General features: G+C 42.7%; 1 protein-coding gene across 4 annotated transcripts in view; it reads left to right on the top strand.

Annotated features, from left to right (window-relative positions):
- Positions 1-13822, top strand: part of aplp2 (amyloid beta (A4) precursor-like protein 2) — a 128460-nt gene extending 114638 nt beyond the window's left edge. For all 4 annotated transcript variants that reach the window (XM_052039746.1, XM_052039745.1, XM_052039744.1 and 1 more), the window contains 4 exons: positions 4304-4386; positions 7956-8030; positions 8457-8609; positions 13079-13822. In XM_052039746.1, the coding sequence (XP_051895706.1) occupies positions 4304-4386; positions 7956-8030; positions 8457-8609; positions 13079-13180 (413 nt within the window). In that variant the 3' untranslated portion in view covers positions 13181-13822. The remainder of the gene's footprint in view (positions 1-4303; positions 4387-7955; positions 8031-8456; positions 8610-13078) is intronic.
- Positions 13823-14664: the final 842 nt, after the last annotated feature.

The raw sequence follows: 14664 nt of genomic DNA, 5'->3' as shown, positions 1-14664 counted from the left end.
ATGAAGTGTATCCCAGGCTGTTCTGGGAAGCATAGGAGAGATTGGTGGGGCTGACGGAGATGTTCAGATACTCTCTTGCCGAGGTGATGCCAGTTGACCAGAGGCAGCAATGTGGTACCTATATTCAAGGGCAGCAGGGGTAAGCCAGTTAATTTCATAATATATGTGGTTGGAAAGTTTTCTGAGGAAGGAATTAAGAATAGTAGGCTTGTATTTGTCGAGGAAGTCCTGTCTGACTAATTTGATTGCAGTTTTTGAAGAGGTATGGATGAGTGTACTGTGTTTGTTGTGGTCTACACTGACTTCAGTAAAGCCTTTGACAAGGATGTGGGAGAATGATCCAAAATTCCATGGGATCCAGAGAAATTTGACAAATTGGATCCAATATTGATTTGTTGACAGGAGGCAGAGGACAGTAGTTAAGGTTTTTTTGTGATTGGAAGCCCGTGACCATCTCTGTATCATAGGGATCAGTGCTGGGACCCTTGCTGTTTGTTATATACGGTAACAATCTCCATGTGAACGTAGAAGGTCTGATTGATAGGTTTGTAGATGACATGAAAATTGGTGTTGCAGTTGATACTGAGGAGGATGGTGTTCAGCTCTGGAGTGATTATGATATGGGCAGAGCAGTTGCAGATGGAACTTTATCCTAAAAAATGTGAGGTGTTACATTTTAGGAGGGCATAAGGCTAGGAAACAAAAAATGAATGGTTAGCGCTAGCAAGTACTGAGGAACAGATGGATCATTTGAGCAGGGAGGTTTTGGTACAACAAAATGGAACATTGGTTGGGCCACAACAGGGGTACCATGTGCTGTTCTGGCTGCCATACTATAGGAAGAGGAGAGACTGGATAGGCTGGGTTTGTTTTCTTTGAAGCAGAGAAGACTGAGAGAGGACTTGATTGAGGTATCCAAAATAGGTAGTGTAGATATTGAGAAAATTTTCCCCTTAGCAGAGGTGCCTATAACCTGAGGGTTTAGGTTTAAAGTACAGGGTCGCATATTTAGAGAGGGTTTGAGGAAGTTGTTTTTTACCTAGAGAATGTCATAGGGTCATAGAGAGAGAACAGAAACGGTCTGCACCCGACTGTCAACCACCCACTAACACTAATTAAATTTAATTAACTAATTAAAATAATAACATTAATCCCTTTTCTTTAAAAATTTATTTTCCCTACACTCTCATCAACTCCCCCCAAATTCTACCACTCATCTACACAGTAGGAGCAATTTACAGTGGGCAATTAACCTAATGACCAGCATGTCTTGGGGATGTGAGAGGAAACGGGGAGGATGCGCAACCTCCACACTGACAGCATCTGAGGTCAGGATTGAACCCTGGTCTCTGGCACTGTGAGGCAGTAGTCCTCTAGTCACACCACTTGTGTCACCTGGATGTTTGAAGTATGGAACACACTGCCAGAGGGGTTGTGGAGGCAAGTAGTCTCACAGTAAGAAGTATTTAGTTAGGTACTTGATGCTCAGAAAGGACTATATCTGTGCTGTATGATTCCAAATGCATCAGTGTTCCAATTCACCACACAGTCAATCAGGAAGGTTCACTAATCGTATCTGGGGAGCTCCTTCACCTCTGGGTAATGTGGTCATCCCACAGGGAGAGTGTTCCTGGGTGCACGCTATTCCTCCATAATCTGTACCACTTTAATTATGTTTCAACAAGAGCTTATCCCAAAGTTTTGACCTTGGCAACCTATTGCTAAAATCCCTGGACTTTGGAAACCATGGCATGCTTCCTTGGGAAACACAGTACTTCAGACAGTATGATGTTGGACGTGTTCTGGTATTTAAAAAAAAAATGCAGAAGGAACTCAGTGGGTCAAATAGCATCTCTGGAGGTAAAGGGATACTCAACGTTTCAGGATGTGACCCTGCATCAGAACTTAGTGTAGAGGGAAGATAACCAGTATAAAGAGGTGAGAGGGAAGGGAAGATGGGGGCTGGTAGGTGATAGGTGGAGGGGGGGGGGGGGTGTGGGGAAGGAGTTTTGAGACAGAGGCTGGTGGGTGTTAGGTGGAAACAGATACAAAAAAAGAAAACACTGAACAGATGGAGGCAGGTGGGAGGATAGGAGGGGAAAAGTAGAGGTGGAGGCTGGGAGGTGATGTGGAACCAGATGAGGGAGGGATGATGGCAGATGGAACCAGACGGGGAAAGGGAAGGCAAGCCGGGGGAGAAGACACCCACGTGGATGTAGAAGCTGGGACATTATGTTACAGTTGTACAAGACGTAGGTGAGGCTGCATTTGGAATTCCGTGTTCATTTTGGTCATCCTGCTATAGGAAAGATGCCATTAAGCTGGAAAGAGTGCAGAGGAGATTTACGAGAGTGTTACTGAGACTCTAGGGACATGAGTCATGGCGAGAGGCTGAGCAGGTTAGAATTTTTATTCCTGGAGCATAAGAGAATGGGTGATCTGACAGGTGTATAAAATGATGAGGGGCATGGATAGGGTGAATTAGCACAATCTTTTTCCCAGCGTTGGGGAATCAAGAACTAGAGGGCATATAGGTTTAAGGTGAGAGGGGAGAGATTTAATATGAACCTGAGGGGCAATTTTTTCACCTAGAGGGTGGTCAGTATATGGAATGAGCTGCCAGAGGAAGTGGTTGAGGCAGGTACATTAACAGCATTTATAAGGTACTTGGACAGGTACACGGATAGGAAAGGTTTAGAGAGATATGGGACTGGCTTAGATGGGAATCTTGGTCGGCATGGATCAGTTGAGCCGAAGGACCTGTTTCCGTGCTGTATCAACAGATGGAAAAGGTGAACAAGGGGAGAGCAAATCGAGATGGATCAGTAGCAGTAGGAAAGAAATGCGGTGGGGGGCTCCTCCAAGCGTAGACAAGGCACCGTTCTGCAGAGCACCTGTGCTCTATCCGTAAAGGCCATCTTTAGCTTCCAGTTACATGTCATTTCGACTCCCTTGCCTATTCCCACACCGCCCTGTCAGTCCTTGGCCCTCACTACTGCCATGGCAAGGCCAAATGCAAACTAAAAAAAAAATTGGCCTTACCGTGGCAGTAGTGAAGTTTGATTGGTGTGATGTTAGAACTTAGAGCAGGGTAGGAGGCCAGTTGTCAGATACATGATTTTTGGCTCTTTAGATAATCTGAGACCTTTAATTACATTTATTGGCCATGCTCTGAATTTCTTTAACATTCTTTTCCGTTATCTGTTATTCTAAAGGATTCCAGTCTTAAAAGTCCAGTGGATGGGGGTTCTCATTCTATGCCCATTACTAATTACAATCCACAGACAGATCAGAGCAGGAGTGGAATGGACAGGATTTTTCAAAGTAGCACTGATGACATTTCATAGTATTAGTTGCTCTCAGATCTGACCCCACATTTGTTTGTTGACTCGCCTATTGTCTGTTGCCAAACTTGTATAGAACATAAAATAGAACAGTACAGTGCAGGAACAGGCCCTTCGGTTTAAAATATCTGTGATAAACAAGATGCTGAATTAAAATAATTCTTTTCTGCCTGTACATGATCCATATCCCTCCATTCCCTGCACATTCATGTGTCTAACAGCTTCTTAAACACCACTGTGGCATCTGCTACAACCACTTGCCCTGGCAGCCCATTCCAGGCACCCACCACTCACTGTGTGTAAAAAAAAACTTTCCCCATTTCACCTTAAATGCATGTCCTCTTGTATATTTGATATTTCCACCCTGGGAAAAAGATACCGGCTGTCTACTCTATCTGTGCCTCTCATAGTCTTATAAACTTCTATCAGGTCTCCCCTCAGCCTCCACCATTCCAGAGAAAACAAACCAACCTCTCCTGGTAGCTCATACTTTCTAATCCTGGTAAACCTGTTCTGCGCCCTTTCTAAAGCCTCCGCATCCTTCCCGTAAAGGGGTAACCAGAATTGCACAGAAGACTTAAAGTGCAGCCTAACCAAAGTTTTACATAGCTGCAACATGACTTCCTGATTGACTTTGGTTTTATTTTCTGTTCCTGCTGTTTTCTTGTACCATACTCCCATGATGAAAACACATAGTTAAGCTCAATGTAACTGGAATTTGTAGCATTTCACAATGTAGTTATAGTAACTACTGTACATTTTTAAGTACAAGTCTCCAAAGCTGATAGACTGCAACTGAGATGAATGTTGATGCAGGTACCATCTGACTCAAATTTATATATGTATTGTAGTATATTTAAAAATACATTTTATAGTTGTATTTGATAAATACTGCTTAGTTTTCTTTCATAATGAGTTGCCCTGTGCGCACATAATAATACCAATTGTAATCTGAACAGGTTCTGGGATGATTGACCCTGATGGACTGGTGCCTGATGAAAATGCAGCTGGCAACAATGAGAACAGTGTTAATGAGAATGTGGTATGGAGAAAATTCATTAAAATATGTCATCTTGTCCTTATGAGCTGGAGTATTCTACGAGACAGAAGGAGTTATGTGCATGAACAGAATACAGATGCTGGAAAAATGAAATAAAAAATGAAAATGCTGGAAAAGCTTAGCCAGTTGGGCAGCATCTGTGGAAAGAGAAACAGAATTAATGTTTCGGGTTAAAACCCTTGGTCAGAACCAGGGAAGGCAGAAAACAGTTCTGTTTTACATTGCAAAGAAGGTGGGAGGCAGGGAATAGAACAAGTATCTCTGAGGATTGCTGTGGGAATAGTTGTTGACATCGTTGGGTTAATGGGAGTAAAATGAACAAAATCTATGAAGTGAGGGCAGATAGAAAATGAGAATTTAAAGAAACATAAACATTGCAAAATGTGGGGCTGTTGGACAGCAGTTCGAGTTCTGTCAGTCGACAGAGAAAAGGAAAATGAGGTCCATGCCTGTCTGGGAGACAATGTCCTGATATTCAGTGGTGGGGTCATGGTCCAGAGGGAGTACAAGGATGTGTCAGAGCTGATTTTTGCCCTCTGAGATGGAGGTCAGTTCACTGGACACAATGGCACTCCCTTTGTTGGCAACTTGGATGACAACAGCAAAACTGGCTGTTTAGTGAATGGAGTACTGCAAATTTAGAAGAGTTGGGGGAAATGAGAGGGATAAAAAAATCAAAACAACCAGTTAGCAACAAACAGATCTAGAAAAAGGATTAAGGGGTCAAAGACAGGGTTCCCACGAATCCCCATAGCAAACTTGCCCTCACTTTTGCAGCAGTTTTCCCTTTGTCCTATCTATTCCTCCTCACCTTCTTTGCAACCTAAAACTAACTTATTTTCTCACTTTCCCAGTTCAAACGAAGGAATTTCAATCTGAGACATTAATTCTGTTTCTCTTTCCAAAGATGTTACCTGTTCTCCTGAGTGCTATCAGCAATTTCTGCAGTTGTGCATGTTTTGATACCTTTCACTTTTGCTTTAGTTTTAATTTTTGCTCCTTTGTAGTTCAGACCAGAACTCAAAATGATAACAGGTCATCAAGATCAAAATATATTTATTTTTAAATATCCATTGAAGTTTACAGCACAGTTTGATGTTATAGAATCTGTTGGATTTACTCCAACTTTGCAAGAAAAATACAAAAGTAACTTTTTGTGCTTTGCCTTGCCTTCAAATATTAAAGATGCACTGGTCTCTGAATCTATGTAGCAATGCATTCCATGCTCCCATATTGAAGGGAAAATACTTGTATCTACCATTTCTCAAGTTTTATAGTGACAGCCCTCATTACTGCCTCCCCTGTGAAACATTCTTACCCCATTCAGCCTATCTAAAATGTTCAGTATTTCCATAACCTCCATTAGATATTCTCTTGGCCTTCTGCTCCATTGGAAATAGTCCCAGTAAGATACATCCCTCATCACACTGTAGTTATTCAACCTGCTGTCATCAGATAAAATGCAAGTTCAACCAGGATTTCCCAGCATTTAAAACAAAATCACTTCAAGTTCTAGTTAAGAATCCGAGTACAGTATACACTTAACAGCAATGGACAGTGCCTGTGTCAATGAAATACTGGCCAAAGGAATAAGGCAGTGAGCAGTAGTGCGTTTTGTTTTGCAGGCTGCAGAGCAATGACTGTTCTCCAGATGTCGGAACCACATCTGTAATCGACATATCTTAATCACCTGGATTTTGTGAAGCATCACTTCACATTTTGCAGGTGGAATGCTATGGACGGTGTATTGTTCAAGGGCAGATGATAGTGGACCAGGCACACACACTGCTGAAATAACTAGACACTTGGCAGGTGAAATTCAGTAAAGTGACACATTTCAGAAGGAAAAATGAGAAGAGGCAAAATAAATAATATACTGTCCTACAGAGCCAACAGGACTAGATCTGGGAGTGTTTATATACACATTGCAGAGCAGCAAGAAGAGTTGAGACAGTGGTTTAAACAAAAACTTTTGAGATGCTTGGCTTTAAAACCAAGACAGATCTCAGTTATGTGGGTGTTGTTCCAGAAAAGAACAATTTTCAGTGGGAGAGGACACATTTAAGGAACTCTGCCACCAGAAATTTAAAATGCATTGAGTTAAGATCTAAAATTCACTGTCTGAAAGAGTTGAAGGAGCTTCATCGATAACTTTAAAAAGGAAATTGGATAAATCTATTGAGCTGATTCCATGAGAAAGCTCTTTCAAAGAACCAAATTTAACCATTTACAATCCAAATCAGTGTTAACCTACCAACCTGCAGATGTTTGGGATGTGGGAGGAAACTGGAGCACCCAGAGGCTTCCCATGCAGTCACAGGGAGAATGTGCAAACTCCACATGGGCAGCACCTGAGGTTAGGATTAAACCAGTGTCTCGGGTGCTGTGAGGCGTGGTTTTATTAGCTGTGCCACTGTGCTCCTTTGTAATGAGGTCACAGAAAGCCAACACCTTGCTGCAGCAAGCAGTCATGAATAATGTTAGCCTTTATTGCAAGAGGATTTGAATCACAAATTAGGATGTCTTACCACAGTTATTTACTGCAGCCTTGGTGAGATGACATCTGGAATATTGTGTACAGTTATGATCTCCTTACTTATGAAAGATGCACTTGCCACAGAGGGAGTGTAGTGAAGATTCCATGGACTGGTTCCAGGGATGGCAGATTTGCTGTCTGAGGGGAGAGTGAGTGGATTGGGCCTGTATTTTCCAAGGTTTAGAAGAGTGAGGGATGGTCTCATTGAAACATGCACGTTTCTTGTAGAGCTCCACAGTGTGGATGCAAGAAAGAAATTCCCCTACTGAAAAGTCCAGAGCCATTGGTCACAGTTTCAGAATGAGAGAGTGGGCAGTTTAAGACTGAGATGGGAAAAATTTTCTTCACTCAGAGGGTAGTGAATCTTTGGAATTCTCCACCCTGAAGGACTATGGGAAGCTTAGTCGTTGAGTTAATTCAAAACAGATCAATTGATTTCTGGATATTAAGGGAATCGAGGGATACAGGAATAGTGCAGGAAAATGGTGCTAAAATAAAAGATCAACCGTGATCTTGATGAATTGCCAAGCTGGTTTGAGGGGGCAGATGGCCTACTTCTGATTTTAATTCTTTTGTTCTTGTGCGTTAAGTAGCTTCCTTTGCTGTATTCTGTGATTCAGTGCTGGTGCTAAGGCTCCAACTCACTCTTTGTCCTTCTATAGTTCCTCGTGCAGGCTGCGCTGGTTGCCCGCATTTCTATTCGACCATCATTAACCTCTGAATCTTCTGTGATTTTTATAAGTGGAACTTGGGTCTCTATTTCCCCCTTACAAAAAATAACACAATTTGGGGAGGTCAATGGTGGGTGTCAATTGAAAATCTAAAACTGAATTTGTTAGACTTTCATTTGGCAAGTATCTTAAGGGTTTTGAAATGAGGTGACTCAATGGATAGAGATTTAAGTCAAGACTGGAATGGGTTGTGGGATTGGGTGGCATACTCTCCATTTTCAAAGGAAGAATTAACAAAAAAAAGTGCAAAAGCTGATTTTAATTTCTGCTCCATGCTCTTGCAGGTGATTGATGAGAGCTTTGATGTGAAAGAAATGATTTTCAATGCAGAACGAGTCAGTGGAAGAGAGAATGACATGGTATGGACAGTGTCCCCCAGTGGAAGGTTGAATTTAAGACATTCAGAAACTGATTCTGGATTTTATCTTGTGATTCTTCAAGTGTACTTTTCTCACAAAATCTTGTAACTTAATCAGTTAAATCGTTTGCTTTATAAACTAATAACTTCAGTACTGCAATAGCATACATTCCTGCCAATAGCATATGTGGTTTTTAAGTAGCATTTGATAAAAATTTTATCAGCAAAATCCAGATTCTGTTTATCTAGTTTACTATTTCCTCAGAATGTCATCCTTCCACATTTAACTATTTTTAATGTACATTTTTACTTTTCCCTCATGATGGCTAAGAGCTGTATAATATGTTAACAAATATATGACCTAATGAGGAAAAGTCTGCTGTGATGAAGGACTGCTGCCTTGTTATAAACACTTGTCTTTTTCCAGGACACTGGGGCCCTACGAGACAACTTCAGTTTAAGTGGCAGTGCTCTAATTGGCCTTTTGGTGATTGCAGTTGCCGTAGCCATGATAATTGTCATCAGTTTAGTGATGTTACGCAAGAGACAGTATGGTACCATCAGTCATGGCATTGTAGAGGTGAGTATATTAAATGAGCCTTCAACGTGTTGGTGATCTGTTTAAGTGCAGTTGGAACAGTGCAGTTCTATCTAATTTGCCACACTCAATTTGTTGCTTTATTTGTTAGCACCGCCAATGTCACCACAAATGTAATACACAGCTCATGGTGTTCTTAGACCCAACATAAGCTTCAGAAGCAGGGATATGGTAACTGACATTTCATTGTCAAGGTTTGCATGTGACAATTTCAGATACGGCCTTTATTACAATTCACTGAAACCCATGTTGCTATTTCCAGCAAAATGAAGCTGCTGGGGCTTGTACTCTGTGGTCAGTGAGCTCCACACAACCTGATGTAAATGTTATCAAATTCACTGGGGCTGCACTGCTTGACGCTCAGTAAATGAAAATGCTCTGAATTAAAGTTTCATCTTTTCATCCTTGGATTTTGGTTAAACTTGTGTTTTGTATTTGAGTGGGGAAGCTGTTTGGAGAGGATTCCTGGAGATAGGATTTATGAGCACTTGGAAAAGCATGGCCAAATTAGGGACTGTCAGCATGGCCTTGGACTGAACAGGTCATGTCTTATTAATTTGATTTAGTTTTTTGAGGAGGTGAACAATGAAGGTAGAGCAGTGAGTGTTGTCTACATGGATGTTAGTAAGGCGTTTGACGAGGTCCCTCATGGTCAGCTCGTGCAGAAGTTTAAGATGCATGGGATCCACAGTGACTTAGCTAATTGCATTTGGAATTGGCTTGCCCATAAAAGACGGGGTAGTGGTTGATGGGACTTATTCTGGCTGGAGGTCCATGACCTCCAGGGATTCTGTTCAGTGTTTTTTAGGGATCCATACTTGTGTCTCTGTACTGGGACCTCTGCTATTTGTCATTATGTATAAATGACTTGGATGGGTGGGTTAGTAAGTTTGCAGACAATACAAAAATTGTTGGCGTTGTGGATAATGCAGAAGATTGCCAGAGGATAAGCGGGATATAGATCGGTTGTAGATATGGGTGGAGGAACGCAGATGGAGTTTAATCCGGCCAAGTGATGTTACACTTTGGGAGATCAAACATAAAGGGCTAGTACAGCGGGATCTTGGGGTCCAAGTCCATAGCTCCCTGAAAGTGGCTGCACAGAGTTGACAGGGTGGTAAATAAGGCGTATGGCAAGCTTGTCTTAATTGGTTGAGCCATTTAGTTCAAGAGTCATGAAGTTATGTTGCAGCTTTTTAAAACTCTGGTTAGGCTGCATCTGATCTGGCACTGGTGAGGAGGATATGAAGAGCTGGATGGGAGAGGACAGGTGTGAATTCCGGATTGCTTCGAGTCGGCGGACTGGACCACATTCAAGGATTCGTCAGCGGACCTAAATGAATATGTCACAGTCATCGCCGACTTCATAAGGCCATGCGTGGACAAGTGTGCACCCACAAATACATTCCGGGTCTTCCCCAACCAGAAACCCTGGATGATGCAGGAGATGTGTCATCTGTAGAGGGCTGGATCTGTGGCATTTAAGGCAAAAAAGGAAATCCAGGTATGACCACTGGAAGGCCATTGCAAGCTCAGAGGCAATTTTAGACTAAACTGGAATCATGGATGGATGCTCGACAGCTGTGACAGGGCTTGCACAATATTATTTCCTCCAAGATGAGATTGATTTACATAAATGGCAACGAGCCCCTGATGAGCTCCATGCCTTTTATGCTTGATTTGACAGGGAGAACTGTAACACACCCACTCACGCCCCCTGTACCTTCAGTCTCCGAGGCCAGTGTCCGGGCATCCTTCAAGAGGGTGAACCCACGAAAAGCATCTGGTTCAGATGGCATACCTGGCCGAGTACCAAAGATCTGTGCAGACATGGAGATATTCAACCCCTTCTATGATCTGAGGTTTCTCACCTGCTTCAAAAAGGCATCTAGTGTATCAGTGCCCAAGAAGAGTGTGGTGACCTGCCTCAATGACTACAGTCTGGTAGTGCTTACATTCAACTGTAAAGACTTGCTTCGAGAGGTTGGTTATGGCGCGAATCAACTCCTGCCTCAGAGGTGACCTAGATCCACTTCAATTTGCCTACTGCCACAACAGGTCAACAGCAGATGCGATTTCTCTGGCTCTTCACTCTATTCTGGACCATCTGGACAACAGGGACGCCTATATCATCGACTACAGCTTGGCGTTCAACACAATTATCCCACCCAAACTTGAATAACAACATCTCCTCCTTCCTGACCATCAATACAGATGTACCTCAAGACCCCGCTTTACTCTGTATACACACGTGACTGTGTGGCTAAGCACAGCTCTAATGCCACATATAAATTCACCGATGACACCACTGTTGGTGGACAAATCACAGGTAGTGAAGAGTCAAGTGTACAGGAGTGAGATAGGACCCCTGGTTGAGTGGTGCTGCAACAACAACTTGCTCAACATCAGTAAAACTAAAGAACTGATTGTTGACTTAAGGAAGGGGAAGGAGGGTGAACATGCGCCAGTCTACACTGGGGGATTGGTGGTGGAGGGAGTCAGCAGCTTTAATTCCTGGGTGTTAGCATGTCGGATGAACTGTCCTGAGCCCAGCACATAGATGCAATCACAAGGAAGGCGCACCAGCGTCTTACTTTCTTGAGAGGTTAAGGAGGTTCGGCGTGGCAGTGAACACCTGAACAAACCTGCAGATTACTGTTGAAAGTATCCTGACTGGTTGCATCATCGTCTGCTACGGCAATTCAGATGTGCAGGAACATAAACTGCAGAGAGTAGTGGACTCAGCCCAATATATCACAGGCGCATCCCTCCCCACCATCAGTGGTATCTACAGGAGGCACTGCCTTTAGAAAGCAACATCCATCATCAAAGATCGCCACCATCCGGGCCGTGCCACCTTCTCACAGCTACCATCGGGCAGGAGGTACAGAAGCCTGAAGTCCCACACCACTGGGTTCAGGAACAGCTAGTTCCCTTCAACCATTCAGTTCTTGAACCAACCTGCACAACCCTAATCACTACCTCAGTACAGCAACACTATGACTGCCCTGACCTCTTTGCACTACAGTGGACTTTGTCTTTTTTGTTCTGATTGTGTTCTTTCTTGTAAAAAATTGTGTATAATTTATGCTTAATTTGTTTTCCTTGTGAATGTTGCGTATCTGATGCTATGTACCTGTGATGCTGCTGCAAGTAAATTTTTCAGTTCACCTGTGCACACATGGATTTGTGCAGATGACAATAAACTTGACTTTGATTTAGACTTTAAGTATTGCATTCAATTCTGGTCACCCATTATAGGAAGGATGTGGAGGCTTTGGAGAGGGTGCAGACAATGCTACCTGGATTGGAGGGTATGTGCTATGGGGAGAAGTTGGACTGGCTTGGGTTGTTTCTCTGGAGCGGTGGAGGCTGAGGGGAGACCTGATAGAAGTTTATAAGATGATGGGAAGCATGGATAGAGTAGTTAGCTGGTATCTTTTTCCCAGGGTTGAAATGTCTAATACTAGAGGGCATGCATTTAAGGTGAGATAATGGACAAACTGAATAAGTACAAGTCCTTGCATGCAAAACTTGTTTTTCTTTTTCCAGAGCTAAATTAGAATTGTTCTTTGATCATAAGATTTGAGGCCCTTCTGATATTTCTCTTTCACTTGTGACCCATTTGGTGGGCCGAGCAATGACAAATGGCATTCAATTCAGATAAGTACCAGGTGTTGCATTTTGGGAAGTCAAACCAGAGCAGGACTTACCCCAGGGCCCTACCATCCACTGTGAGTGTTGTAGAACAGAGGGACCCTGGGGTCCAAGTACATAGTTCCCTGACTGTTGTCACAGGTAGACAGGGTGGTGTAAAAGGCATTTGGCATGCCGGCCTTCAGTCAGGAGTTGGGACATTGTGTTGCACTTGTACAAGATGTTAGTGAGGCTGCAGCTGGAGTGTTGTGCACAGTTTTCATTCCCTGCTACAGGAAAGATGTCATTAAGCCAGAAAGAGTGCAAAGGAAATTTATGAGAATGTTGCCAGGCCTGAGTTATAGGGAGAGGTTGGATAGGAACTTTATTCCTTGGACCTCGGAGACTGACAGATGACCTTGCAGAGGTGTATAAAATCATGAGGGGCACTAACAGGGTGAATGTACACAGTCTTTTTCCCAGGGAAAGGAAATCCAAAACTAGAGGGCATTGGTTTAAGGTGAAAAATTTAAAAGAGAACAGAGGATCAACTTCTTCACACAGATGGTGATGCGTATATGGAGCCAGCTGCCAGAGAAATATGCTGAGGCATGTACAATAACAACATTTAAAAGACATTTGGACAGATACATGGATAGGAAAGGTTTGAAGGGATATGGGCCAAACACAGGCAAATGGATGGTATCAACTTCTGCTTTTCCCAGAATTCAGCAGAGATTGAGGGAGGAGGGGCAGGGAGAGGGAGGAGGGACTTCGAAGGTGTTTTTTTTAAACAAAATCCTTTGATTTTACAGGTTGATCCCATGTTGACCCCAGAAGAACGTCACTTGAACAAGATGCAAAACCATGGGTATGAAAACCCAACCTACAAGTATCTGGAGCAGATGCAGATCTAATGCTAGATGCTAAATTGAGCCAAACATAGCACGTTCAGCCAATCTTCCAACTACTGATTTGTAACATTAGAGGTCTGCATTTCACATACAAGATTTTGAGTGTAAAGCTCTTCCTACTGTAGATTGTAAGATTCCCATTCTTTTAAATGGGTTTGAAATGTACTACGCAATATATATGTATAATCTTAAAATCTATTACCTGATGAGAATATGATGATATAGTTGTTTCCTTTATAAAATTATTTTAAATCTGTTTTATTTTGTGTGTCACAAAGATCTATAAATAGAGGCTGTAGATTTCTACTTAATGGAGCACCGTACATGAAGAGGATTTGTACTGATTTATCTCATGGAACCTATAGGATTTTCTGCTGTAAACTACATTTAGATGGTTAGCACTGTAACAGGCAGTTGAAACTGGAGGTGAGGATTCTGTTTCTCATTGTGTATCTGTATGTTAGTAAAGTTGTGTTGCAGTCTAGGCATTTACTGAGGTTCTGGTAACCTGTGGTTTGTTTCCCCTGCACATTCCTCATTTGTCTAGTCAGACTATGCACACTTTTTCAGTTGTATCACTGTGTTAGTTCTAATCTGCAAGGTAACTGAATGCAAACTCATCAATAAACACTACATCCACACATGTCCAGGCTTTTTGTTATCTTCTCATTGAAGACTTTGGTTCGGATGGAGCAATTGAGGAGAAACCAATGCAATTACTTGGATGTTTATTAATAGATATTCTTCCCAACTGCAATGTCTGGGAAGTTTTTAGGATCCAGTAGCAGGAGACTAAAAAGCTCCTAGGGAGGAAAATTGACTTTCGAACAGAGAACATTACAGCACAGTCCAGGCCCTTTGGCCCACAATGTTGTGTTGACATTTTATCCTGCTCTAAGATCTATCTAACCCTTCCCTCCCACATAGCCCTCCATTTCTCTATCATTCATGTACCTATCTAAGAGTCTGTTAAATGTCCCTAATGTATCTGCGGCCTCCACCACCTCTGCCAGCAGTGTGTTCCACACACCCACCTGTGTGTGTGTGTGTGTGTGTGTGTGTGTATTAAAAAAAACGCCCCTATACCTTCCTCCAATTATGCCTGTCATGTTAGCCATTTTCACCCTGGGAAAAGGTCTCTGACTGTCCCCTCGATCTATGCCTCTTATCATCTTGTACGCCTCTATCAAGTTACCTCTCATCCTCCTCCTCTCCAAAGAGAAAAGTCTTGGCTTACTCAACCTATCCTCAAGATGTACTCTCCAATCCAGACAACATCTTGGTAAATCTCTGCACCCTCTTTAAAGCTTCCACATTCTTCCTCTAATGAGGTGACCAGAACTGAACACAATACTTAGTGTGGTCTATCCAGAGTTCTGTAGAGCTGCAACATTACCTCATGGCTCTCGAACTCAATACCCCAGAACAGATCCCTGCGGAACACCACTGGTCACCGTCCTCCAGGCAGAATATGCTCCATCTGAATC

Source organism: Pristis pectinata, chromosome 27, assembly GCF_009764475.1.
Source record: "Pristis pectinata isolate sPriPec2 chromosome 27, sPriPec2.1.pri, whole genome shotgun sequence".
In the NCBI taxonomy this organism is placed as follows: domain Eukaryota; kingdom Metazoa; phylum Chordata; class Chondrichthyes; order Rhinopristiformes; family Pristidae; genus Pristis; species Pristis pectinata.
This window is presented reverse-complemented; position numbering and strand designations above follow the sequence as displayed.